Source organism: Leishmania major, chromosome 25 (genome assembly GCF_000002725.2).
Source record: "Leishmania major strain Friedlin complete genome, chromosome 25".
Classification (NCBI taxonomy): Eukaryota; Euglenozoa; class Kinetoplastea; order Trypanosomatida; family Trypanosomatidae; genus Leishmania; species Leishmania major.
In genome coordinates this window covers 75,959-102,032 of record NC_007266.2, presented here as the reverse complement: position 1 = coordinate 102,032, position 26,074 = coordinate 75,959, and the positions used below count along the sequence as shown (strand labels likewise).

The 26,074-nt window shown below is 61.5% G+C and overlaps 8 protein-coding genes across 8 annotated transcripts; all 8 read left to right on the top strand.

The window, feature by feature from the left end:
• Positions 1-308: 308 nt before the first annotated feature.
• On the top strand, positions 309-3,557 carry LMJF_25_0310 (conserved hypothetical protein; the record flags this gene model as incomplete). The annotated part of the gene is made up of 1 exon (XM_001683732.1): positions 309-3,557. One exon carries the CDS (start codon positions 309-311, stop codon positions 3,555-3,557), a length of 3,249 nt encoding a protein of 1,082 aa, XP_001683784.1.
• A 667-nt stretch (positions 3,558-4,224) lies between these two features.
• On the top strand, positions 4,225-4,497 carry LMJF_25_0305 (conserved hypothetical protein; the record flags this gene model as incomplete). Its single annotated transcript, XM_001683731.1, has 1 exon — positions 4,225-4,497. One exon carries the CDS (start codon positions 4,225-4,227, stop codon positions 4,495-4,497), a length of 273 nt encoding a protein of 90 aa, XP_001683783.1.
• Positions 4,498-5,279: 782 nt separating this feature from the next.
• On the top strand, positions 5,280-7,118 carry LMJF_25_0300 (conserved hypothetical protein; the record flags this gene model as incomplete). Its single annotated transcript, XM_001683730.1, has 1 exon — positions 5,280-7,118. One exon carries the CDS (start codon positions 5,280-5,282, stop codon positions 7,116-7,118), a length of 1,839 nt encoding a protein of 612 aa, XP_001683782.1.
• A 1,672-nt stretch (positions 7,119-8,790) lies between these two features.
• On the top strand, positions 8,791-10,545 carry LMJF_25_0290 (conserved hypothetical protein; the record flags this gene model as incomplete). Its single annotated transcript, XM_001683729.1, has 1 exon — positions 8,791-10,545. The coding sequence occupies one exon, from the start codon at positions 8,791-8,793 to the stop codon at positions 10,543-10,545; it is 1,755 nt and encodes a 584-aa protein (XP_001683781.1).
• A 3,549-nt stretch (positions 10,546-14,094) lies between these two features.
• LMJF_25_0280 (conserved hypothetical protein) lies at positions 14,095-16,170 on the top strand (the record flags this gene model as incomplete). The annotated part of the gene is made up of 1 exon (XM_001683728.1): positions 14,095-16,170. One exon carries the CDS (start codon positions 14,095-14,097, stop codon positions 16,168-16,170), a length of 2,076 nt encoding a protein of 691 aa, XP_001683780.1.
• A 1,322-nt stretch (positions 16,171-17,492) lies between these two features.
• On the top strand, positions 17,493-20,963 carry LMJF_25_0270 (conserved hypothetical protein; the record flags this gene model as incomplete). Its single annotated transcript, XM_001683727.1, has 1 exon — positions 17,493-20,963. One exon carries the CDS (start codon positions 17,493-17,495, stop codon positions 20,961-20,963), a length of 3,471 nt encoding a protein of 1,156 aa, XP_001683779.1.
• Positions 20,964-22,003: 1,040 nt separating this feature from the next.
• LMJF_25_0260 (putative Dynein light chain 1, cytoplasmic) lies at positions 22,004-22,273 on the top strand (the record flags this gene model as incomplete). Its single annotated transcript, XM_001683726.1, has 1 exon — positions 22,004-22,273. One exon carries the CDS (start codon positions 22,004-22,006, stop codon positions 22,271-22,273), a length of 270 nt encoding a protein of 89 aa, XP_001683778.1.
• An 861-nt stretch (positions 22,274-23,134) lies between these two features.
• LMJF_25_0250 (conserved hypothetical protein) lies at positions 23,135-25,768 on the top strand (the record flags this gene model as incomplete). The annotated part of the gene is made up of 1 exon (XM_001683725.1): positions 23,135-25,768. One exon carries the CDS (start codon positions 23,135-23,137, stop codon positions 25,766-25,768), a length of 2,634 nt encoding a protein of 877 aa, XP_001683777.1.
• Positions 25,769-26,074: the final 306 nt, after the last annotated feature.

Below are 26,074 nucleotides of genomic sequence, written 5' to 3'. Positions count from 1 at the left end.
GTGCATAACCCACCCGCCCCCTTCGCTCTTCTCTGCGTCTGCGGATGGCGGTCATCACACGTGTCATGTCGCGGGTCGCAGAACCTAAACGACGAGGGGCGAGCAAGAGGCGCTCATACGCGCTTGCGCTGGCGTGCACAGCAGAACAGACGCGCATGCCCCCTCCCCCCACAACAGGACATCCATAAACACGGACTTGCCGGATCAATCACACCCCGCATACGCACTCGGACACGATCCCTCAGCACTCGCTGCACATTATATATACATTATATATAAAGCATAATCTCAACGCGGCTCGTCGCACTATGTGGGGTGGGCTGCATTTTTTCGTTTCCATTGAAACGCTTGTGTCCTTCTGTATCCCCCCCTCCCTGTGCCACGATGGCGCGACATCGGCGACGTCAGAGCCTGGCGAAAAGGTGTGTGCGGTCAAGCGAGATGGCAATCCGACTGTGCGTCGTCTGCACTTCACCCGAGAACGGCGGCTCACCCCTGTCTTTGCCTTTCCTAATGCGACATTGTTCTTGCAGGTCCTCTTTTCCTCCGGCAACAAGGTGCACCTCATGACTCCATGGGACAAGGAAGACACGACGACGATCCTCAAGTCCTTTGGCTGGGTGAGCTTCCTCGCCGACGCCAGGCGTGTGTCGGTGGTCCCAGGCTCCGCGCAGTTCAGTTTCAGCAGCCTTGGCATCGACCCTGCGGACTACACACGTATCGTCCTCGTCGTGGAGGATGCGTTGCGCTGGAGCAGCGCGACGACGATGCAACTCATCGAGGTGCGTCACACGAGTGAAGGACAGGACGTGGCAGACTCCATGGAGCTGCTGTACGCTCTCTCCCGCTGCATCTTGTTTTCCGAGTGGTACCTGCGCTACCCCTCTTCGTCCATTGCCAGCTGCGCGGCGCTCAGCGACACCACCGTTTTTGCCTTCTGCCGCTTCTTACTGGACGGCGCTGCGCCGGATGCCGACTTGATGCGGCTGCTCTGTTATCACGGAGGTCGCATTGTGCACACAGCAGCAGAGGCCACTCACATCCTTGTTCTCCCGCCTCCACCGGCCGAGCGCGGTGCGTCGTCGACCACGTCCTCTTCGACTGCGTCGTCCTCCTCGTCTTCTTCGGGTGACGACAGCGGAAGCGAGAGCGACGAGCCGGGCTGTAGCGTCCACAGCACAAACACGGACACCAGCGACGAGGGACGTGAGAGCAGCGCATCTGTGCCACACCAGAAAAGTGGAGGGCAGTCAGTCGGCGATGGCGATGCGCGTCGTTCATCTTTCGTTGCGCCCGCGTTGGGTACCGAGGGAACAGCATCCCTGCCAGCACCACGGCCCTCTGCAACGACACTGCAGAGACCGGCAGCTGGACCCAGCTCGGAGACTCTTGCTGCAGTGGCGCAGTCGTCCTCAGTGGCGTCTTCTACTGCCACAAACGCTTCTCTCCAGCCCTCGACTGTGACACCGTCGTGGGTGCACCGATGCGTTCGAGCACTGCGGCTCGTCCCCATCGATGGTGCACCAACGGCTCCCGCGCCGAGGGCTGACGAGGAGAAGGGGCAGAGACCGGGGAGACCAAAGGGCGGTGGCAAGGCGGAGGTGGTACGCACAACAGGTGCACTCCTCTGTGCGCTGCTGCCCCCCGCTGATGCCAGGCCCCTGCTTTGGACAACGCTTCACTCCATCGCCTCTCAACACGGCTACGACACTGCTGCGCTTGTGCAGCACACCACCACTGCTTCACCCTTCAAGACCGTGACGGCTGCGTGTGTCTTGGAGGCTTTGACGAGCTCCGTGTTTAGCGACGTTGTCGAGGTGCGACTGCAGCCTCTACCGGTGGCCGGCAAGCCGACCGATGCGTCCTCGACGTCCTCCCGTTCACGTGGGGTGCCCGTCACGCGCCGCACGCTGGACTCACTGAAGCTGTCCACCGCTTCTTCAGAGCTGGGCCGCATCGCACTCCACCGCTTCGAGCGGCGGCGCGACAAGGAGGCCGTCTTTGCCCATCTGCAGCTCATAGCCTCGCAGTTCCTCTACTCCTTCGACTACGTGCAGCGGCAGCGGTCGCAGTCGCTGCACTGCCACGCAGGCACTCAGACAAGCGGCGTGCGACGCGCGTTCATGGGCACCATGACGGAGGCGCAGCTGCCACCGGCGTCGCGGCTGCTGCCCGCAGACGAGGAGGAGACAGCGGGAGCAAAGGAAACGTCTGCCGCGGTCACGGGCAATACCCAGCTCAAGGAGCGTGATTCAACCTCTTCGTCTGCAATGACGGCGGCGGCGAAGACGGCGGAGCCGATCACGAGTGACGCTGCCGGCGCCGTGGACGAGAAGGAGTGGCGGCATCATTTGAGGAACGTCGAGGGGAAGCTGCTCACGTCGCACGTCCACGCACGTGAGATGAGCGATCGTGAGACGAAGCGCTTCAAGGATGGTGGTCCACGCAGTCGAGGTGTCGGCGATGCCGAGGTGTGCGCGAAAGTCGTGCGAGCACCCGCGACGCAGTACATCGAGCACGTGGAGAAGACGGAGCTGCCGAAGGCGATGACGGACGAAGGTTTCACCCTGGCTCCGCCGTATTCACCGAAGATCGTGGCGGAGGCTTCCCGCGAAGAGCCGCTGCCTGTTTGGCCACCACCGGCACCGTCTTTGCTGAAGCCCCCCTCTTCGCTGTTGCCTCTGCCGCCGATGGCGAAGCCGATGGACGACGGACGTGGGGGGGCGGACGCCTCGCTTGCGGGGTTCACGTCGTGCTTCATTCCGACCTCGGTCCTGACGGCTGATCAGCAGTGCGACTTCTACGCCTTTCTGTGTTCGCTGCCGCTCTTCGAGTCGGCCGAACTCGGCAACAGCGTCGTTCGTGTCGCCGATGGCGTACGGTGTCGGTTTGCCGACCGCAAGGGCGCGAAGGATTTCCTGCGCATCGAGTTTATCGAGTTTCTCTCCCTGCACCTTCCCATCTACCCCGCCCTGGACGACTCGATCGACGTGGAGGATCTTCACAAGACCATCATGGATTTCCCATTTCTGCCTCTGCCGACTGCGCCTGAGGCGTCGCAGGAGGAAGCACAGTCACTATGGACGGCACCGTCGCTGCCTGAGGCCACCGCGTGCGCCTCGCCGCCGGCAGTGCGCCCGCCAACCTCGTATCCGAGTGAGACGGACCCACGTGCGCTTCGCCGCAGCCCACGCCCACCGTCTGCCCACCCGAGATCGCCGAAGAATCGCGGGGGCGATTCCACCTCCGCATCTCGCGCGGGGCCGCATGCTCCCCAGAGCGATACTCGCGCCGAGAGTCGGTGGAAGCGCGATCGTGACGACGACAGCGTCGAGGAACCGCCGCTGCCCGCCGATCGCCACCGCTACCGTGACCGATACCGCGGTGATCGTCACCGCGGTTCTTCCTTGCGCCACGTCAAGTCTTCGTCCTCCTCTCACCGCCGTCATTACGGCGACGACCGCAGTGACCGCCACAGACTCTTGCGAGACGACGCGGATCGAGGCTCGCGTAGTAGCGGGCATCATCGACAGCACAGCCGGCGCGAGCGGCGTTAGTGTGGCGCGCATGGAAGGGCTGCGAGGCTGTTCAGCTGAACTTCTGCGTTCTCCCTCCGCGGTGCGAGACTTGCTGCACCCATCGACGGAGTGGACGGCCCCTCCCGCGAGGGATACGGAGGGGCGCACAAAGACGACGAGCGGCCCACGCTCTCTTCCCTCCACCGTTGTTTCTTTGTGTCGAAGTGAAGGGACAGCACGTCGCCGACACGGCGGCGCCCGTGTGTGCGTCATCTCCATTCACCTTGGAAGGGGTAGAGCCGTGCGCCGCCCACGCATAAAACGTTCATGTGTGCGTGCGCTATACCATTTCTCCCCGCCCCCACGGTGTCTCGTCGACACGTTCACGCTTACCGAGGCACCAACACACCAGCGAACAAACAAAGAAGCCAGAGGAGAACTCGCGATGCCCATCGCCGTCTTGTCCTTTGCACCCCCTCATGCTATGTGACACCATTGACTGAAGAAGCCCAGCATCATGCGCCCCACTGCCCTTGTACGCAGCTGCTGTTGCTGCTGCTGCACCTACCCCCGCCTGCACACTTTGGGCACACACCTGCTGCTTTCTTGTCCTGTCCAATCTCGCCTTTTCGTTGTACGCGTGCCCATCAGTTCATCGCATCTACTTTAGTGAGAGCAGCACGCACCCACAAAGAGCGCAGCCTCCATGTCTGCAGCAGAGGCAGAGCACACGGAGAAGACGGTGACAGTGAACGAGGACACCACATCCACGTCCGCGAAGACATCGCCGAAGGAAGCGTCTGGAAAGGCCCTGCTGCCATGGAGTCTCACACCGGCAGAGAGGCGTGGTCTGATCATGGTAGTGGCTGTGGCACTGCTTCAAGAGGTGCATTCGAACGTGGTCTGTGGGGCCGTGGTGGGTGCGGCGTCTGCCGCGATCATCTACAATCAGCTTAGCCGTCTGCGCAGGAGTCCGTAGTGCACGAGCTCGGTGCCCATCGTAGGCAGCGTATGCGCACGCGTGCGTGTGCCATGGCACGGATGGTGAGGCGCACTATTTCCAAGGGGACTGAATGTCGATAGTGCCCACTTTTCCACCGAATCGTGAGAGACGTGACGCGTTTCTGGGGTTATGGGGGTAGTGTCGAGGTGGCCCCATGGGAGGGGGACCCGTGATAGAATTCGATGCACGCACGCACGCACACACACACAGGCGAACACGCACGTACAGGTGGCACATAGTAAAAAGAATCAGCGAGAAAAAGAACACGCAGGAGCCGTGTCTACGCACGCGCGCCTTTTGCGATAATGAGCACTTCGTTCCGCCGGATATCCGCGGAGGGGCGAGAGGTGCGAGTGCCGCTCGGCGAGCTCGTCAGCAGACTTTCGCTCTACTTGTCCCTGTGTGCGACCACACATCCCCACAACGCTCACCCTCCGCATGTGAGCCACGCCTTTCTTGCGGTTGTTGTTGTTGCCGACCTGAGGTGTCAAGTCGGAGACGATGCGTGTCCGCCTCCTCTTTTCCCTTGCTCCACCGCTCTTCTTACGGGGGCTTCGGACGATCCCTCGTGTCTGCTTTAGCGTATCTTCACCAGCTACTGTTCCCCCCCCCCAACCCCACATATACACAGTCACGAACATAGCCACCCTTGTGGCGACAGGACTGCCGTTGAAAGGTCTGCCTGTCCATCGGCGCTCTGTTGTGACGCCTCGATCGCGTGCAGTCGAACCTCCCCCGGCTTCGGCGGCGATGCGCGCATGAAGACGATTGCACTTCTTTCCGGCGGCAAGGACAGCATCCTTGCGATGCTGATGGCGCACCGCTACGGTCACGAACCGGTCGTCATTGCGAACATGGCACCCGTGTTGGAGAGCGACGGAGCGTTACGAGGGGCAGCGGAGAACGGTACGCACGGACATGACATCGACTCGTACATGTACCAAACAGTGGGCTTTGAAGCGGTGGATTCCATTGCCGCCTGTCTCGGGCTGCCGCTTCGCCGCGGTCGCGTGAGGCGTGGGCTTGCGAAAGATCAGTCGCTGCTCTACTCTGAGCAGCCGCCCGAGGAGGACGAAGTGGAATCGCTGTACTCGCTTATCAGGACAGTAAAGGAAGAGTTCCCAGAGGTGCAAGGGCTCACCAGCGGTGCTATCCTCTCTAACTATCAGCGCAACCGCGTCGAGCTCATCTGCGACCGTCTGGGGCTCGAGTCCCTCGCGTACCTGTGGATGCGCCAGCCTGATGAAATTCTAGACATGGCCGACGCATTGCACGTGCAGGCCATCCTGGTAAAGACAGCGTCCATTGGTTTAATGCCACGCTGCCTCATTGGCAAGACGCTCGAGGAGGCTCGCCCGACGCTGGAGAAGATGGCGGAGCTCTATCATTCCCACCTCGCTGGCGAGGGCGGCGAGTACGAGACGATCGTGCTGAACTGCCCTCTTTTCCATGCAGAGCATCTGACGGTGACGGCATTGGAGGTGGTGATGCAGGACGACAACGACATTTCGCCGTCGGGGCACGGGCTGCTCACTGTGGCGCGGGTGCCCAAGTCAGTTGAGCAACAGGCAAAGGAGGCAGAGGTTCTGGCGCGTGTTCGGGCCGGCGCCGTCACGTTCCCCTCCGACACGATGCCGCTGCTGCGTAGCTGTGCTGTTTATCCACTGGCGCTGAGCGCGACGGCATCCGCGCGTGGCCCGGGGGAGACTATCGACTTGCCGCTGCCGGCCACCATCCGCAGCGCTTTGTTTCTAGGCTCTGGGACTGCCGCCGCGCGAGACGGCATCGCGCATCACACGTACGCCTCTCCGCTCGAAGCTGGCGCGTCCGCTGCGGAGGCACTGAACGCGTGCCTTACTGTGCTGCAGACGTGGGCGGCGGAGCGCAGCCTCACCCCCTTCTACTATCACTTCTCGCTCCCTGAGCCTTCCTGGGAGGTGTCGTGCCGCGCTGCGTACGCCGGCAAGGTGTCCCACGTGTGTCCGCCCGGATTGCTTGTCACGGTGCGTGACTCACGCTCCCGATCCGCTGCCGCTGTTGAAGCCGAAGTTCTCGCCGCGCCAACGGCGGCGATTCAGCAGCATGTGTTGCACGCGCAGAGCCGCAGCTGCTGGGCACTTGGCGAACCGGGGCCGCACTCGCAGGCTCGTCGCGTGGGCCTCGCCACCGGCACCTCACGATTGTTCGTGAGTGCCACACCTGGACGTGTTCCGGCGACGAGGGAGGTGGCCACCGCCTCTGATCTTCCTGCTGTCTGCCAGCAATGCATTACGGCCTTGGCCGCGGCGCAACACGGGGAAGAGACCAGCGCAGCACTGACCGACATTGCCGCGCAATTTGTCGTTGCCATGTCGAACTGCGAGCGCTATCTCACTCTCTTCGGGTGCAGCTTCGGCGACGTTGACCGTGCCGCGGTTGTTGCTACCGACGACGTTCCGGTGTCGCTGTTGCCGGCATTGTGGCAGTGGACGACGCAGAACACAGGTGCGCTGCCGTTTGAGCGTGTCTGCCAGGTGGTCGTGGTCGGCGCCTTGAGCGGGACAGAAAAGATTCGCGTGTCGATGGAGTGCGTGGAGGTGAGAGGCGGCGGAGGATAGCGCGTGATGCCTTCTACCTGCAGACCTTGCCTTGTATCATCCCGCTCGCGAGCTGCTGGCGTTCTCTATGTCTTTCATTTCGTTTTCACTGCGCAGCCGGTGCAGTGCTCGTCGTTTAAGCGCGCTGTACGAAGCCGCGCTCACCGTGGGAGCACAAGAGCCTAAGCAGAAGTGTGCGTGCCTGTGTGCTGCTCTCCCGCTTCTTCTCGCTCTTTGGTTGTGTCCATCGTGCGCGTGTTAGCGTTTGTATGAGTCCGGGTGTGCTGTCGTGGTCCGCTCGCGGGGGGGGGGAGGGGGAGGGCAGCCACGGCAAATGGGGTACGCGTTGAGTGGCAGAGCGAAGCGATAGGCGCCCGCCCAACCACACTCATGTCGCAAGAGAGAGCGCCTGTCAACGTTGATGTGCACGGGCTGTGGCGTCTCTTCGCCTTTTCTTCACCCCGTCCTCTGTAATGAGTAAAGCGGTTAAACACCTGCCGCCGTTGCTGCAGGTGCCTTTGTGGGTCTCCTCCCATGTCAATGGTATCATCGTCGCACACCTGCGGCTCCCCTTCCTCTGCCCTCACGAGCACAGTCAGCGGAGAAAGGGGAGCGTAGTGTGTCGTTTTCGCACGTGCGCATGCCGGGACGTCTGCCGTGCCGCTCCCCCCCTTCCCCCCCCCCCCCCCCGCTGGAGGGAGGGCGTCTGGTAGAGGCAGGCAAAAGCGTCGACAGCGGGTGCACGGACGGGCACGGTAACGAGAGGCAGACCACACACACACACACACAGACACACACACACCGAAAAGGACAGGAGAACGCGGCAGCGTCTCTCTTTGGAATGTTCTGCAGCTCCCTTGGTACGGGTGGTGAGGACATGGCTACTGCGGAAGCCATGAGAGGGAGAGAGAGGTGGCACGACTGTGTCCACCGTCTCCTCCTCGTACAACGTTCGTACGAGCAACTCCAGCAGTGTTTGTTTCCTGGCGCCGCTTTGCCGCGTCAAGCTCCGATGGCGGTAGCGGCCAGCGTACACTGATGCTGCACGTCTCTGACGGCGGACAGTGAAGCACCTGCATCGTGGTGCATCTACGCTGCACGTGAGCGCTTCCCTTTTCGTGTGGCGACTGCTCTCTTCTGCGTGGCTCTGTGACTCCCTGACTGTACTCTGCGGATGTTTGTGCCCCCATGTCTCTCCGCTGTCGCGTGAAAGTCACTGTCTACAATCACGGGGTCGCCGTGGCGCTTCCTCCCCCTCCCTCATCTCCTTGTGTGACGCTCACTGTCGCGAACACGCACAGCCACACTCACACACCGTGCGTGAGTGCTGTCGCCCCACCCCCTCCCATCCTTACTCGCCTTGTCTTCTGTGACCACCTGCTTCGCCTCTTCCATTCTGCATCGTTTCAGCTTCCGTGCACTGTGCTGTTGGTGCCCCGCCATCACTTCGCTCTCAATCGCAGACACACACACACACACACGCTCACACAGACACACACAGACGCTCGCCCTGCCACTTTTCTTTTGCATTTTCCTTTTTGCACAGCACCGTCTTTCGCTGTCTCCCCACACACTCTCTCTGGCGCTCTCCTCTCTTCTTGCCTTCCCACACTGCACAGAGCGACCTGCGAAGACTCTTTCTTTCATCGGTTCCCTCTTTCACTTCATCTGCTTCTCTTTTCCCATACCCAGGATGATGTCCAGCGACGCCGTATCAGCGAGTGCCTCGACGCCAATGCCGTTTGTTTACGTGAACGGCGACCGGCTGTCGCTGATGGAAGACTACCGCCTTCCCCTGTATCAGTACTTTCCCGAGGGTACGAAGCTCTTCGACCCGACGCATGTGCCGCCGCGCGAGGTGCCACTCTCCACCTCGGCTGATGAGACGGGTGTCACGCTGCCAAAGCTGCTGCCGAACGCGCAGTACCACGCCTTCTTCAAAGACCCCCGCACTGGGTCCCTCTACGCGACCGCCACTAAGTATGTCTGCATCTACGTCTCCAACCTGCCCTTCAATACGACCCCCGAGATGCTGGGTCGCTACTTTGAAACGTTTGACATGGTGAAGGAGGCGGATGTGTTTCCGGGCCCAAACGTGAACTGCAACGGTCGCGGTTGGGTTATCCTGCAGGACCCCAGCAAACTGCTCATCATTCCACGTGTCCTTCAGTTCTATGGAAAGCAGTTCATCTACACCGAGCTGAGCGATCGCGAGCCCGCGAGAGAAAAGATCTACCATTTATTGTCGGAGCCGGTGCTGCCGCCGCCGCCCCCGTCGCGTGCCCACATCATCCCACACCGCATCGACGTCCCTCCGCCGCCACCACCGCTACCGCCACAGCACAACCCCAATGTTCCAGCGCCGCGCAGCAGCATCATGGTGGAGCGGCGTCTTCTACCGGCGGCACTCACCCCCATCGGCGGCGGGCTTGATTATGATGGTCCAACCCTTCCGGCTCCGCGAAGTCAGCAGCGCCTGCAGGCGTCGACGGCAGTAGCATCCACCGGGTCCTCGTCCAGCCCCCTTGCAGCAGCGGCAGCCGCTTCACTGCACGGCAACGGCGTCGCCAAGGCGCAACAGGCGGCAACCTTTATCACGTACATCACGGAGAAGGACGCCGAGGACGCCGTGCGAGACGAGTACTTCTGGCCGAACCCCGTATTCGCTGATGAGATGCAGAGCTGCATGGAGGCTCGCGGCTCGGCCTTCGTCGTCTTTCTTCTATCTAGCCCCCCCACCGTCTTTGGGTACGCGCGAGTGCTGCCAAAGGGGGCGCCCGCGCGGCGGGAGGCGAAGACTTGCCCGATTGAGTGGTTGCAGCATCACTGCGCCATCTCAGAGGCCAGCACACGATCGTTGGACGGGGTGCTGCTCTTTAAGCAGCGCGACGGCTCGCGGCTGAGGCTGGACACAGGCACTCAACTGCTCGACCTCATTGAAAGCCATTGTGGCAAGGCAGAGCAGTACTTTGTTCCGTCGCCCACTGGGCCAAGCATCCCACTGCCACGTGGGCGTGGTGGGGTCGTTCGCGGCGGGCGTAGCGTTGCTAGGCCGCCGCCGCCACCGCCACCGATCGGCCGTGGCCGGGGCGTCGGCTGCATGACAAACCCGCCAGCTCCAATCAGCGATAGCGGCCTTGCCATCCCGGTGCCCGCCAGCCGGCGTAATCAGGCGAACAACAGCAGCACCAACGCGAATGGCTCCACGAGTCCGCCAGGCGGCACCGGCAGCGGCAACTCCCGCGAGCAATCGCCGACATCGCTGTCCATCAAGTTACCAGCTCCGGCGTCTGCACGAGCAGCCGCGGTGGCCGTTGCCGTAGGAGCAGTGACGTCCAACGGACACGGCCTTGGGGGCAGCAGCAACGGAAACAGCTCCAGCCACGACGGCAGCTCCTCCCCCACGGTCCCCCCGGCTCCTCGCTCAAAGAAGTCGTATGTCCATTAAAGAGGTTTCTTGAGCTGGCTAGCGTAGTGAGCCCACAGAGAGCCGAGATAGACCAGGATCGCGACAGTGGCGACTTGTCGCAGTGGTCTCCTTTTATGTGTCGCCCTTTCCGTGCCCGATCCCATCTGCCTGATCCATCTGAGTGCTGCTTGTACGGACGTGTCTTTGTCCGGCGGATGGTGTGTGCGACTGGTAGCGTGTGATGGCCGTGGCGCCGCGCACCCCCAAGGCACACACACACACACACACATACGCACGCAGTGTGATCACCTTACCGTTACCAGGGGAGACGGCGCGCGCCACTCTTCGCGTCTCCCTGCCCCGCTTTGCATCCTTGCCCCGGCCGCCTACGCGTCCCTCTCTCCCTCCCCCCGTGTCCCGGAAATCGCCCGCCCTTCGTGCCGAGGCGCTCTTTGCATCTCTAATATCATCACAGTACGTTTAGTTGTTGGTTATTTTCGCCTCCTTTTACATCCCCACTCCCGGTGCGAGTGTGGTGTGGTTGCCTTCGCTTTTCGTTTTGGTAAAGTGTCGCTCTTCTCTCTCTCTCTCTTCCTGTGTACGTAGGTGCCTCCGCGTGTGTGTGTGTGTTTGTGCCCCCCCCCCTCCCGCTTCTCGCTCGCTCTCACCGCACGTGTGTCTGTACCTCTTCCTACTTTTGCTTCGACGCCTCATGCTTTTCGCCATGGATACTCTCCCGCGTCCCTGCACACCCCGAAGCAGAGATGAGGTGTCTGTTTTGCGTATCTTCGCCCATCTTTCAGTGCCTGTGTGGCTGTGGCGGTTCCTGTGTGCGTGAGCGCGTGCCCTTGTGTGGTCTCATCCGTGCTTCCCCCCCTACAATACACACACACACATACACGTACACACGCATGCGCACACAGGAGCCGTCGCACCGACATCGACATGCACGCACCAGCGCAGGGCGGTAACCGCTCACGTGCCGGTACGAGGCGCTCCCCTTCTCCTTCTCTTCCTCTCTGTTTACTAAAGCGGTGGCCATTTAAAGAAACAAATAAGAGCAGCCCAACAGCAGCACCACATCACGGAACGCACACACACGTGCGTGCGCACACGTTAAAGAAACAATAACCAGCCGATCAACAAGAGGTGTAGGGCGGCAATGCACGAAGAAACCGCAGCCCAGCACCAGCCGCAAACAAAGACGAGAGCGTGGATGATCTCCATGTGCGCATATCTCATAATTTCTCTCGCACGTGCCTGTTGTCTGCCGCTGGCTCGCTGCTCTCTCGCCGGTCTCTGTCCTCCTCCTGCAGGCTTGTAGGCCCAGGACTCTTGCACCCTTTTCTTATATATTTCCGCCTTCGCGAGGGCCTTGTGTCGCGTGTGTGTCCCCTCGGCGTGGCCGACTTGCTCTCCCTGTAATCCCCACTGACGTCTGCCAACACGGATCACTGTGACTGTGTCCTTGCTTGTTTGTATCGCCTCTTCCCAAGATAATGCCGACCACCTAGCTATGGTGGACGGGTCCAATATCAACTCTGTGTTGAAACCAGGAGCCCGCACAGAGTCCTCTTGCACGGGTGCGTACTCTTCCTCTCCGCGGGGAGGGGGTCTGGGTTTGTGCTGCGCCAGCAAGAGTTGCAGCCGTGAGCCCGCGTGTACCAGCTCACTACGGATCGTGCCAGCGATTCGACACATACACGCATCCGCCTCCTGTTGTGCTCTCCTTTAGGACGACAAGCTGCGAGCGGCTTGCACGCCGGCGCATGTCCTATGCACGGGCCGCCTTCCGCCTGACACGCGGTCTTGTGTAAGAGGCGCGTGCACACGGGAGAGCGTGGGGTGCCCGATGCCGCCACACCGGCTCATTGTGTCGCTCCATCTGTCGCCGGCACATGCTGGCAAGCCATCCTGGCAACGGCCCCCGCGCCTCCCACTCCCCACTGGCAACAAGTTTGTGCTGCAAACAGGCCGCATGATCCGCAAGCGCGAGCACGGTGCTTGACGCGGTGTGCAGCACCGCTGGCAGGGTGTGCCCCATGCCAGCGTGGAAGCCCAGAGGTCAGCAGGGCGCGAGCGATGGCCGGCGAGAGGCGCGGGAAAGTGCGTGCCGATATGAGCCCCTCCCCCCCCTGGGCTGCGATGTGGGGCGTCTCCACGCGGGCTCATTGGGGTGCCGCGGGTTGCAGCGACTAAGTGCGGAAGATAGCATGCAGGCCGGGCGCTGGGCGGACGCTGGCGAGCCTCTTCCACGACCTCATCCGGGATGCACCTGGACCACCGCCTACTACACACCGACGACAGAGGCCACCGCCTCGACCCTGGAGCAGGACCGTAGACGCGGTGCGCTCAGGTGAAGGCATGCCGACCACCCCATGTCCCTCTGACGCCGACGGCGCCGCAGGTACCGCGGACGACGGCGTGCAGAAGGAAGAGAGGAGCCGTAAAGCACGCGGCCCCGATTCGGCGGCGGGATCGTTCGTGCTAGACGCCGAGGCTGTAGCTGTAGCCGTAGCGGGAGCGTGGTGGGTGGGGTGTGTGGCTGCGCATGCGCGTGTCTGCCTGGACTTGTTCGTGCTGGACTGACACGATGACGGAGACAAAACGAAAAGGACGTCCAGGCGCGCTCTTCTTCCTGGCTGTCTTTGTGAAAGATGTGCGCATGCACACCATTTAGGCACGGCGGCTTTCCCGTAGCGATAGTGTGTTTTCGCAGGCGGGGAAGTGCTCGCGAGGGAAAGCAGAAGGCGAGGAACCTGAGCGCCACGGTCGAGGTTCGGCGTGTTGAGAAGTCAGCGATGCTCTGTGCTGGGGCATCAACCTGCTCAGATGAGGACGACGGCAGTAGCGAGGACGCAGCGCGGGCGAACCGGCGGTCGATGCTGACGTGTTTTCTTTAGTCTTGCTGTTGTTGTGTCTTGCGCGGCCATGCCGCTGCTCACTCCTGGAGCATAGAGAACGAGAAGTAGAGGAGCAGATGGAGTCCATAAACGAAAACTGCGGCCGCGCAGCGCAGGGTTGTGGGACTGGGAGGGGCAAGGGCAGATATACAGAGAGAGGGAGAGATAGAAGTGTGGCAAGAAATGCCGACGGAGGTGCTGTAAGCAGGCACGGCTTTTCGCTATGTGTGGGAAGCGTGTGAGGAGCCCCAGCATCCCCCTCATTCAAGTGTCCATGGTGCTGTCTCTCTCTCTCTCTCCACCAGGGCACACACACTCTCTGTTGCGTTCATCCGTTCAGCTGTGTGCGGGTTAGAGTTGGCTGGGGCAGGTGCGAGGCCTGTGAGCGATGACGGCGTTTGCCGCTGCTCTCTTGCGCGAGCCTCTGTTGTGCGCGCGGTATTTTTTTCGCGTGCATCTTGCCCGCGTAACAGCTGCCGCGGACATATACTTTGATGCACACAACCTCCTTCCTCTTTCTGGGTCTTGCTATGCCTGCCCTCACACCCCGCCCCCCTCCCACGCCCATGATCTCGCGTGCATACGAAGGCCGTTTAGCGGGGAGCAGCGCTTACTTACTCATACACGTATATACTCATAGACACGAATACACACCCACGTACGCCTCGGCGCGGAGATCAGAGGGATGTCCGGGAACTGGTCTTTCTCTAGCGCTTCCACACCGCCGCCGCGGAGACGACACTCGCCCTCCTCCATGATCGCCGCCAGTCGCGTCGATGCGCTGTTTGAGCCTCCGGTGCGTGCCGCGTTTATCGACGACGCAGTGCTGTGCGATGCCGGCGAATGCGACGTGGAGGATGTGACGATGATGTCCAGAGAAACCTGGGCGAAGAATAACAGCGGCTACTTGCACCAATGCCGATCCTGCCAAGACACGCGTCGCTTGCGCAACTCCCTCAAGCGAATAGAAGCACAGTACGTGGCCGAAATCGAGTCCTTGCGGCTGCAGCTCCAGGAAGCGGTGGCGCAGCGCACCGCAGCTGTAAGGGAGCGAAACGAGCTGCTGACCTCCACTGACATGTCGGTGGCACGCATTCTACAGATGGAGCAAGACACCCAGTCCCTCCGGATGGAGTTGGTGCAAGTGTCGCAGGAGAAAGAGCAACTGCGGCGGCGTGTGCAGGAGCTAGGGAAGCAGAGTGTCGCTGCCAGCGAAAGACACGCACAACTTGCACGCGTCGTCGTTGAGGACGCGGAGGCGGCGGGGCGCGACCACGTTGAGTCAGCGGAGAAGGGCGAGGCTCTGTTGTTCGTCCAGCTGCGCGCGGCCGAGTGGGCGCGAGTTGCGGAAATCGCACATCGCATGCCAGATGAAACCCGAGGCCATGGCGCCGTGGCTGCTGCTGGCGGGGCTGTTGGTGCTAGATGCGTTAGCCCCCGCGGAAGCGTCTCTGGCGGCTTTTCTCCAGAGAGCGTGTCTGCGGTGTCGTCCGAGGAGACTCCACACCGGCGCACGTGTTCGCCGCGTCCTTCGCAGCGGCGATCACTGACGGTGCCGGTGGACACGCATTGTCTTTCACTCTGTGCCTACTCCTCACCAGGACGCAGCGGAGGAGAGAACGCTGCTGCCACCTCTCGCCGTCCTCGCGGGTCTGCCACAGCGGTGGCGGGAGCAACAGCAGCCGCGGGCGACGATTCAGCGCGTAAGCGCATCCAGCAACTGGAGTCTGACCTCGAGCGTCAGCAGAGATTTCATGAGATGCAGCTGGCGGAGGAGCGCGCCTTGACGACTGAAATGCAGGCAGAGATGGACGACCTAATCGAGAATGAGCTCGTGCTGTTGGAGGCAAACGGTCGTGTAGCGCTGGAGAGGGATTGGGCAGAGGCCGCCATCGACGTTGTGCGGTGCCTTCTTGAGCGCCTCGGCGCGGCGCTCTGCTCAGGGCTAGTGACGTTTGCGGAGGCTTTCAAGGTGGACACCACACTACCGAGGGCCACATCTCTGACCTGCCCCGGAGCCAGCGACGGTGGATCATGCGCAGCTCCCGTGTCACCGACGACAAAGCAGACGTCGCGGAGGCCTGGAAGGCTTGGGGGCGAACCCATTGAATGCGAAGAGCTGATGGCGGGTGCGCTCAGCGCTATGGATGAAGCGAAGCGAGGCGTGCACGACCTTCGCGACGATATCGCTCGCTGCCACGCCGCTGTTGGGAACACCGGCACTCAGCAAGAGAGGATGGAGGCTCTTCTTTGCCGAGTACTGGCGGAGGTGGCGGGCCAACGGCGCAAGGCAGACGAAGCGCACACGATGTTGCGTCGTTTTGCGCGCATCTCCACCCACAATGACAACGCACTGTTTCGCGCGGTGAGGCGTGTGGAGGAAACCTTGAAGACACCCACGCCCGCCGCTGCTCTTGTCCAGGATGGAGAGGCTGGTAGGGAGACAAGTGGTGCGAACCGCACTGCTGTCGTGGACCCTTCGCCGCCGCTACGCACAGAGGTACTGCCACGCAGGACGGCCATGGATGTCGCTCGGTCCACCACAACCACGGGCCACTCCGCGGCGGACGTCTCGCATGACCTGAGGCAGCTACCGTCACGCTCGCGCTTTGTTGCAGCGGACGACGATCTTTTTGATCCGAGTCACGTTCAGGTAGACTCTAACGTGGCGGCGCAGAAGATGGCGGCACTTCTCCTCGAAGACCCGCTCAGCGACCCCTCCGATGGGGACGTTCCGCAGACGCCGTATGACGACTTTTAGCGGCACCCACGCTGTCCTTCTCTCCTGCTCTCCCTCCATCATGCGGTCATGAGGAATGGTCTCTGTCCTGAAAAAGGTGCCAAACTTATCCAACGGAGCTGGTGCGCAGCAGTGCCGTGCGTGTTTCCGGCGACCTTCGCGCTACTCGACTCAGCGGCACGGGCGCGATGTACGTCTTGTGGTCGTTTCGCCTCATTCTGCCGTACACCTTGTACTTGTGTAATCCCAAAGCTCTGCAGTGCATCTATCCCTCCCCCTCCACCACAACCACTACACAACTCCATAGAAGCACGGCTCGCAGACGAGCCATACGCGAAGGCGTCAGCACACACAGGCACACACACATGGATATGAACATGCATACGGGCGGAAGCAGCGCAGAGGGCTGGGGCGATCGTAGAGCTGAATCTCTACACAGGGGGACATGGTGAGCGATGGAGGGGGTTCGCACTTTGCATTTTTCTCCTGCGCTCTTTTTCCTTGGCGACGATGGCGGTGATGCGATGGACAGCCATTCGTCGTCCGTGCAGAGCACTCTCGCCCTCTTTTCACACGCTGCTTTCTAGATGATTGTTTTGTGTTGGACCACAGAGACGTTGCCGTGCGCGAACCCGACCCCGTTCTGCTTCTCCTTGTGCCCCTGTCGTTACCAGCACGAAGCTGGAAGTGTGGCGGTGAGGGCGCGTTGAGCGCGTTTGCCTCTCGCCCCCTCCCTCTTTCTCGTCACTGTTGTGAAGTGCGTGTGCGTGAGAGCGCATGACCCTGGTATCTGCACTGAATTCACGTGCCAGAGTTTCTTCCTCGCTGAAACTATTCTATGGCCGGCCACCTATTCAGTTTCGGGTGGCCTCGTGCGGGCCATCGCCTTCTCGACAAGTGCCGCTAGCCCTCTTCCCCCGCAAAGAGTGTGTTCGTCATTTCTCCATCGGTGGTAGACGGCAGCGCTGGTAACATGTGCGAGTTGTTCTCCTTCGCCGCTCCTTCTCTCTGACACTAGTCGTCTCTCCCCATGACGAGAACATGTTTGCAAGGCAGTTCCTCGCGTCTTCCACCTGCCCGTTGCCTCTCCGGAATGACGTTGTCGAACCTGCACCACTCTCATCCCGTTTTCTCTTTCCATCTCTTCGCGTTGCATCTGCAGCTCTTGTTGGACTACTGCGTCTGGACACGTTCTTCCCGACGGACATCTTTGCAGCTTCGCCAGCTGTTGAGGGGAGGGAGACGGCGAGAGAGGTTGACCCGCACGCCAACCACACACAAACACACGCACACACGCAGGTACACCTTCACCACCTTACGTAGAAAAGGTCGCTTTATCCACCATGATCCGTCCTCAGGGGGAGCACGCTGTGAGCGGCGACTCGGCCGCTGCGCAAGGTCGTTTCAAGCGGCAGCGCGAACGCGAGGCGGAGGCGAAGCGTCAGGAGCAGCGTACTGAGGATGTGCTGGCCCACACAACCCACATCGTCGACACGATTGCCTCTATCAACGGCAAGTACGTGCTCAGCCTCAATGGTGAGCGGGCGCGACTCGCGCACCAGGTAACGGAGCTGCAGAAGCGACTGACGAAGCACCAGCTGCAGCATGCCGAGGACACCACTCAACGCGTGTTGAGTGATCTCGCGCGTCTTCGCGGCGCGGTGACGAGTGGCGTCAAGGATCAACTCATCGAGTCGCTGCTGGTCGAAGCAGAAAGGGGCCGCGGTTATGCCTTCGACGCCGTGTGTGCGCACGTGGATGAGGCCCTTCACGGGTCCCTAGCCGTGGCCGAGGCCGAGCTGTCGTCCGAGCGGCAACTGAATCGCACGCTTGTGCAGCAGCTAAAGAGCTACGCACAAACCATGTTAAGGGAGGTCACAGTCGCCACGTCGCGCGCCTTTAAGGCCGAGGTGGAGGTGATGCAGCGCGACGTGCTCGTGGCAAAGCTGCGGGCAGCCTGCACGTTTGCCGAGAACCGACTGGTTCGCCATGAGCAGGAGGTAGACGCCCTCATGCGGGTGGTGGCGCAGCTCGCCGAGAAGAGCCGCTACGCCGAGTCAGCTCGGGCAGATGTGCGCCGAGCAAAGCATCACGTACGGTTACTCGAGCAACACCTTGGACTGAACGAGATTGTGGCCGCCGTGCGGGCCGAGGTGGCTCGTGCGTCTTCTGCCGCATATGCGGAGATGCAGCGAGGGAGTGCACCGCCTGCACCGCCGGATCCATCACTGCGGTCTAGCGCACCGCACTACTACGCTCTCAAGATGCTGGAGCACAAGGAGATGACGCTGACGGACCTCGTAGACTCGTGGCAGCAGCAAGAGTCGCGAATTATGGAGGCAGAGCAGCGCTATACGTGCCTCGAAGGCGTCGTGAAGCGTGTGCAACATGATGCCCTCGTTGTGCACCAACGCTACCTGGAGGAGAAGCAGCGTCGCGAGATTGCCGACAGACGCATTACGGACATGGTGCGGGAGCGGCTCCACCCACAGAATGACCCAGCCATCTCACAGGAAGTGCAGCGGCTGCGGTGGGCGTATACGGAGGTGGTGGACGACGCCGCACAGTTGGCCGTGAACTTAAAGGTGTGCCGCGACGAGCTTCGACGCGCACAGGAGGACGCGGCTTGTCTGTCTGCCCAAGTCCTGCAGCTGCAGAGGGATGCCGAGATGGACCAGGTGGCGCTAGCGATCCAAGAACTGCGCAGCGAGTACACCGCGCGTGTGCGTGTCCTCGAGGAGGCATCGACGCGAGCCGAGATGCAGCTAAGACTTGCCCAGAGCGTGTCGACGCAGTACGGGGCCGCCGCCACCGAGGCCACGGCAGCACTGCAGCGAGCCGCGCAAGCTAACGCGGAACTGAGTAAGGCGGCTCTGCAGGTGGTTCCTGATGACCGTGGCTCCGTTGCACGCTCAAACGCAGCGTGGAGGGAGGACGTGGAACGGATAGAGAAGCAGTCGGAAAATGTTCTCGCGATGATTAAGCTCATGGCAGGATTTGAAAGCTCGCAGGGCAACCTGTATGATGCTCAGGTCAAAGAGCTGATGCGCCAGTGGACACTCGCGCGGGAGGCGGAGAAGGAAGCGATGGCTTCCTCCGCTGCTGCTGACGGCCTGCACAGCGCGGGAGGGCTGATGGCCGTCAGCCGCGAAGCGGTCGACGACGGCACCGAGTCGTGCACACTTGTCTCCTCGTCTATCGCAGCCGAGGAGTCCATGGACAAGATGAATGCCGTGCTGGGAGCCTCGCAGTTTGCGCTGCGTGAGGCGCTTGTGCTGCTAAATACGTCCCTGCAGAGCACGGACGTGGAGAGGTCCCACCTTGTGGATGCGTCTCTTTCAGATGCGCAGTGTGTCTCAGAGTTGATGGCAGAGGTGCGGCGTGTCACAGCAGAGCGTGACAGGTTGCGTGCACAGGTGAAGGTGTGCCAGGAGTTGCTGGAGAAGAACCACGTGACGGTGGTGGAGCGGGCGCTGATGCATGACGTTCCAGTGGAGGACTCTCTCAACGTGGCCGAGGCCACGGAGCGCATCGAGGTGCTGAAGAATCAGCTGGCGGCGGCCAAGCAGGTGTGCGAGCGCTCTTTGAACGAGGTGAAGCAGGTCACAGCGGAGAAAGATGACGTGGAGCTGCGTCTCACACAGCTGAAGCGCGAGCACGAGGTGTTGCAGGGGCATTCCAGCCGTCTTAAGGACAAGCTGCACAGAAGCCTGGCGAGGGAGTCTGAGCTGATGGAGAAAAATATGGCGCTGCAGACGCAGCTCACAGACCTCGTCCAGCCGCCAGGCGCACCCGCACAGGAGGCAGAGGCGTCGTCGACTGCACTGCAAACCACCGCGACTCACCTCACGGAGCTCTTCTCGTCTCTCCAGGAGTCGCTGGGCACCCTCAACGCGGAGATCATTGCCCTGCGCCGCGTGCGTGTCGATGATGCTTCAATAGATGCGGACGTTGGCAGCGGCGGCAATACCGGCGCTGGCGCTGAAGACACCGAAGACACATTGTTAGTCGATTCTCTGAGCCGCTCCGGTATGATGAACATCGTTCGTGTGCTGAAGGATACGTTGCACAAGGCCGGTCTGCTGAAGGCGTCACTGAGGGGTTTCGCTGGGGCTCAGGCTATCGGCCTGTGTGCTGCTGCCAAGGTGTGCGAAAGTGGTGCTGAAGGCAGCGGTGGTGCGGCGGCTGCAAGCATTGTGCCGCATCCATCGCCTGAGACGCAGCAGCGGGCACTCGAGTACCGCTCTTCTCTGCTCGAAGCCAAGCTTGCGAGCATGGCAGCAGAGCGGCTGGACATGCGGGAGCGCGTACAAAAGGCGGAGAAGACGACGGCAGATATGGAGGCGGCGAATCAGCGACTTCTGACCATCTCCAAAAGCATGATGGAGAAGCACAGCATGCTCAAGACAGAAAACGAGCAGCTTCGGGTGCAGCTTCTACAGCTAACTGCCACCACCAACGCTGCATCGGCACCGCGGCCAGAGCCTCACGCGGCGTCCTCTGCCCCAGATATGCATGCGGCTGAGGCCCCAGTCTCATCCCAGCATGTCGTGTTGAGCGCGACCCCTGCTCCCACGTCTTCGACATCAGCGACGCAACCGTCAGCACCGGTTGCCCGGGATGGCTTGCCTGCTGCGAATGCGTGCATGGCCGAGTCTCCGGCGCCGAGCGCACAGGAACAGGGGGAGGAGGAGGAGGAGGCTGAGAGGGCGCCCGAGAGTGCGGCTGCCAACATGGCCATCGTACTTCCATCGGCGCCAATGGACGAGGCGCTCGTCCCGGAGACGGGGTCATTGACGGGCTCTCAAACATGATGTAGCGGAGGCCGGCGTCCCGGCCCTGGGAGTGATGGAGACACACATGTGGGCATTCTACGCGTCTCTCTCTCTCTCTCTGTCACTTGTCTGCGTCTAATTTTAGCGTGTTGTGGTGATTGCTTGCTGCGGTGTTGGTGCTGGTGTGCGGTGGACGCTGTGAAGCGCCGCAGGTGGGAAGGAGTTTCGTAGGGGGACGGGTCCGTTGAGGGGGGCTGAGGATGTGTTGAAAAGCCCGCGAGCGATTCATGACCTCGCCCCGCGCTTCGCTGTGCCCCTCCGCCCCTCCTCCTCACCTCTTCGCAGGTGGCCAAGCCGCGTGCGAAATGAAAACAAAAAGATCATCGAAGAGGACTGCGGTGAGACGGCCGGAGTGGCGGGCAACGGGTAGGTGCCAAAAGGCAGCGCCGATGCCGGGGGAGGGGTCAGGAACGGATATATTGTGTGTCGGCGTTGCTGGTTCGTCTGTCGCTTCCCAGCACAATGATCACGCGGTGCTCAGACCCTCTTCTGGAATAACCGTTGACATACGCGAGAGAGAGAGAGAGAGAGCCGGGAGACAGTGAAGGCGGGCATTGCTTTTTTACTCCGGAGCGTGCTGTCTCCATGTCCACTCACTGCACTCTCGATATCTGTCGCCATCCGTGGCCTATCCCTGGCATCTTCGTCGCCACAGAGGCGACCTCTGCGTTCTTCTTGTTTCCAACGTTGCCTCTTCGACCTCTGTCCCTCTCCCCCTACGGTTACGAACGTTCAGTGCGCACATGTGGCAGAAGGCACCCCTGTGGACCGCTGCCGCCTGATCATCCACCCGCCTGACAACTTGCTGCTGTGTGTTTCGGTGCTCACAAGCACCGCAATATCAACACCAAGACCCCCTCTTCCTCCCACGCACGCACACTTGTCTTGGGTGCGGCCTCATCCCATCGAGTCCGTGGCGAACGACCAGACCCATCCGGAGAGGTAAAGCAGCACAACAGCGACGACACACGCACACACGAACATCAACTTGCAGGCTTCACCTTTCGCAGGGGCGGAAAATGAGCGAGCGGAAGCCCGACGTCAAGTTGGCGGACATAAGTCCGGAGATGCAGACAGACGCCTTAGACATTGCCACCAAAGCCATCAAGGAGCATCATCTAGAGAAAGATATGGCCGCGCACATCAAGCGCGAGTTCGACAAGCGCTACTTCCCTACGTGGCACTGCATCGTTGGTCGAAACTTTGGTGCCGATGTCGAGCACGAGGCCAAGAATTTCATATACCTCTACGTTGGACAGGTGTCCGTGCTCTTGTGGAAGACGGCGTAGGGCATGCTGGGAGCTGCGTGCGTGCATTGTGCCGCGTCCGTCGCGCTCAGCACTTTGCGTGTTGGTCTCCCCTCCTCCTCTCTCCCCCCTCCCCGGGGGCCGCGGTGTCGGTGTTGGCTGGCGCGGTTGCGCTGTTGCCGTGATGGTTTCGCAAGAGCACACATCTGTGTGCCGTCTTGGATGTACATAGGCTGGCATGCCATTGCGCACCCACACGCACCCATCGTGCACCTGGGCAACGCCGCGGCTTATCTGCCTCCTAGAGCATGCATTGTGCATGCGCTTGCGGGCGTGTATGAGGTCTTGGGGCACTCTTTGTTTTCCTCACCCACGTGAGTTTAAGCAATTCCTCCCCCTCTCGTTCCCAATCGCAACGATGCAAACTACTAAGAACGCACATAGCTCTCCACACCGAGCAAGGAGTGTATGAGCATCAGCGTCCCTGTGCGCATGCCCTTGCAGCCGTCCTTCTCTCTCTGCACGCACCCTTGCGGTTGCCCCTTGAAGGCCAGACGCCCCGCTGCAGCGCTGGCGCCCTTTCGCATTGCCGTATCTCAGTCGTGTCTGCCGTGGCATACACGCGCGGGTTGTGGTGAAGGACTGCGTTGCAGAAGACCCATTGCCGAGCCCGTGCGCCCGCGCGAATCCCTGTACGAGACCCCTCTGCCCTGCCCCTCTCGTTCAGCCTCTCTCACCTTTTCTTCTACGTCTCTTTTTCTCTCTGTCCGTCTTGGTGTGAGCGCCAGCCGTCGCCGTAAGGCCGCAGCTGTCGTGTGTGCGTCTGTGAGAGCATACACGTAACAGCTCGATAACACGAGCAGGGCTAGCTATTTTCGTTCTGGAGCAAGGGGCAGCTCTTCCATGCTCGTCTGCGTGCGTGAGTTCGACAAGTCCGAGTTGTCGGCGCGGCATGGCAAGTCGCTCACCACGCACCACTTCGAGCGTTACTACACTCTATACCGGACTGAGACCAGCTTCACCATCGTGGATGTCGTGGACAACCGCGCGCGTAAAACGGTCAACTACGATGTGTTCACTAACTCGTCGACGCAGTTGTACGACCAGGTCGTCGAGCCTCTCCTCGCGACAGTGCTAACGCCCAACCGTGCGTCACAGGCAGTTGTGGTGGTTGATGGTCAGTCCGGCAACCGCCGCCACACGCTACTAGATCCGGTAGAGGGCATTCTGGCCCGCACCGCACGCGCCGCTGTTGCTCATCCGGGCGTCACCTCTGTCTCTGTGAGCGCCGTCACGCTGGAGGACAACAACACCCTGACCGACATCATGCCAGATCGGAATTCCGATGCTGCACGTGAACAGCCAACGATACTCGAGGACACGTGTGAGCAGTTCACATCGGTCGAGGACGCGCACTACTTGGTGCTGGACTCGGAAGTCACCTGGGAGGGCGTGCTGCATCGCATGACCGCCGCCTTCGCCGAGCTCAAGCACCAAGTCATCAGTTTCATTTTTGCGTTTCATGAGTCGACCGGTTTGCCGAACACGACCATGCAGTTTGTGTCCTTCACGGTGAACGAGGTCGCGCGTGGTCTGAAGTCGTCGCGCCACGCCGTCTCCTCGGCGGCGGCCTTGGTGGAGTGTCGCTCACCCACGCTCACCTTCACGGCAACCAAGTTGCTCTACCTTCTGAAGCCGACGCTCCTAGGCCAGCAGCCGGGGGCGTGGGTGGCATCGTTTTCACCTGTCAGCCTGCTGGAGGCGGCAGAACACGAGACGTTCCAGGAGGCCTTCGCAGTGGCGCAAACGGCTGCGCGGCTATACAGCTCCCGCATCGCTCTTTTGAACGGATCTCTTCCACCTGCGAATGGCGGCCGTGTCGCACCGACGGCGGGTGTGGGCCTCGACATGGAGCGCGCCGGCGAATCTGCGCCGCTGCCAGCTGTGGAGGATGGTGGGGCCGACATGACTGGCGCGGCGTCGAGGTTAAGGCCCGGGGAAAAGTCGCCGCCATCTTTCAGGACCTGGTCTCGCGGCACCTCGACCAATCCTCAGCCCGGTGATCCCGGTCGCAGCCCCGCCTTTCAGCACGACCTCGTCGACACGCCTGCCGCTGCGCAGGATCGAGCTACTGAGAGTGTCTCCGGCCACGCTGTTGCATCTGCGGCGGCGCCTTCCTCAGATGATTCGCGAGACGTAGGGGAGAACTGTGCAGCGCAGACGGACCCGGACGTGTACGCGGCACCGGCGCCTGTCGAGTCGATTCAACGTGGTGCTTCGGAAGAGCGCTCCGCCGCGCGGTACGAGCTTGACACGTATCGGGTGGTGATGGAACGGGCTATGAGCAAGCTACGTGCCGAGATGCGCGAGTACGCGGGGGCGTTGCGCGACACGAGGAAGGACGTCAGATGGCAGCAGAAAAAGAGCCGGGAGCTGGAGTCGGAGCTGGAGGCGATGCGGTCATCCTATGATGCTGCTGTCAGCGAGAACAATCGACTGCGCGAGGCGCTGCGTGCCGGGAATATCGCCTCTGACAGCGCGCAGCTTGCGGCGCTACAGAGCGGTGCTTCCGCCTCAGCAGCACAAAGGTCGCGTCAGGAGCCGGCAGCAAAACAGGCGCCGGCGAATCAGCCAGGGGACGACCACGCGGCGCGCTTTTGGCGAAGCGATTTGGCAATCCTCGAGGCACGCGTGGAGGAGCTGACGGAGCTTGTGGCGTTCCACCAACGCGAGATTCAGGCCCACGTGGCGAACGAGCACAGGTACCGGCAGCGAATTCTCGATCTTGAGGCGGAGTTACGCGAAAAGGAGCGCGATGCCATCGCCGACAAGGCGGCTGTGAAGGAGGCGCGGCGTGCGGCAGACGTCGCACGAGCGGCGGCCGAGACACCGCCGGCGCTGTCCCGCGCCGTTCACACGAGCAGCTCGACCGAACAGGAGGACCGGCGTTTTGTGGAGGAGCGGGCCACGGAGGTGGAGTATCGCCTGCGTGAGGCACTGGATGCGCTGCAGAGGGAGCGCACTCAGCGGCTGCGACTCGAGCACCTCATGAAGCGTCGAGAAGAGGAGGAGGTATTGCATGCAGCACCGCCAGGCGACAATGACCTTCTGCGGAGCATGCAGTGCACATACGAGATGCAGTTGCGCGAGCTGAGGTCGGACATGTCCGACCTCCGAGCAGAGCTTCTGCGGCACCTGACAAAGCCGTCGGTGCCGCAGAACCTCGGTGATGCCTCCAGCTACGGCGCCACACCAGTGGGCCGTCAAGGCCGTGATGACCCTGCTGTTGTCAACCCGCAGAGACCGACGCCACCGCGTATGTCTCCCATCCCGGACGCCTCTTTGACGCACTTCTCGCATGCTGGCGACGATGTCTCTGCGCACAGTAGCAGAGGCGGTGACGCGGCTCCTTCTCCATTGCAGCAGCCCCGCCAGCGGAGCGCGCAGTCCTTTGAACAGTTTATGCAGGAGGAGCCGCGCTATAAATTGCACTGCGCCTCCTTTCTGCGCCGGCGTCCACGTACCCCTGCTACGTAGATCAAGTTGTCTGTGCGCCCATCTCGTCCGCTCTGTCTTGTGCAGCCCTTGCCTCGTCGTTTCCTTTAGATGGTGGTGGTGTACTTACTCACTCGGCATGCCTTCGCGCTGCCCGTGTGTCGCTCTGCGTTAGTGCGTTGTCGACCCTCTCCCACCGCGTTTGTACCAAGACATTGCTCACGTGTCTCTCTCTCTCTCTGTCTGTCTGTTTCATCAGCTTCCCCTCGGCAGGTGCACTTGTCGCCAGCGCCGGTCCCCTGCTGTTGCTCATGATAAGGACGGAGGTGTGTTGCCGTAGCACTGTCC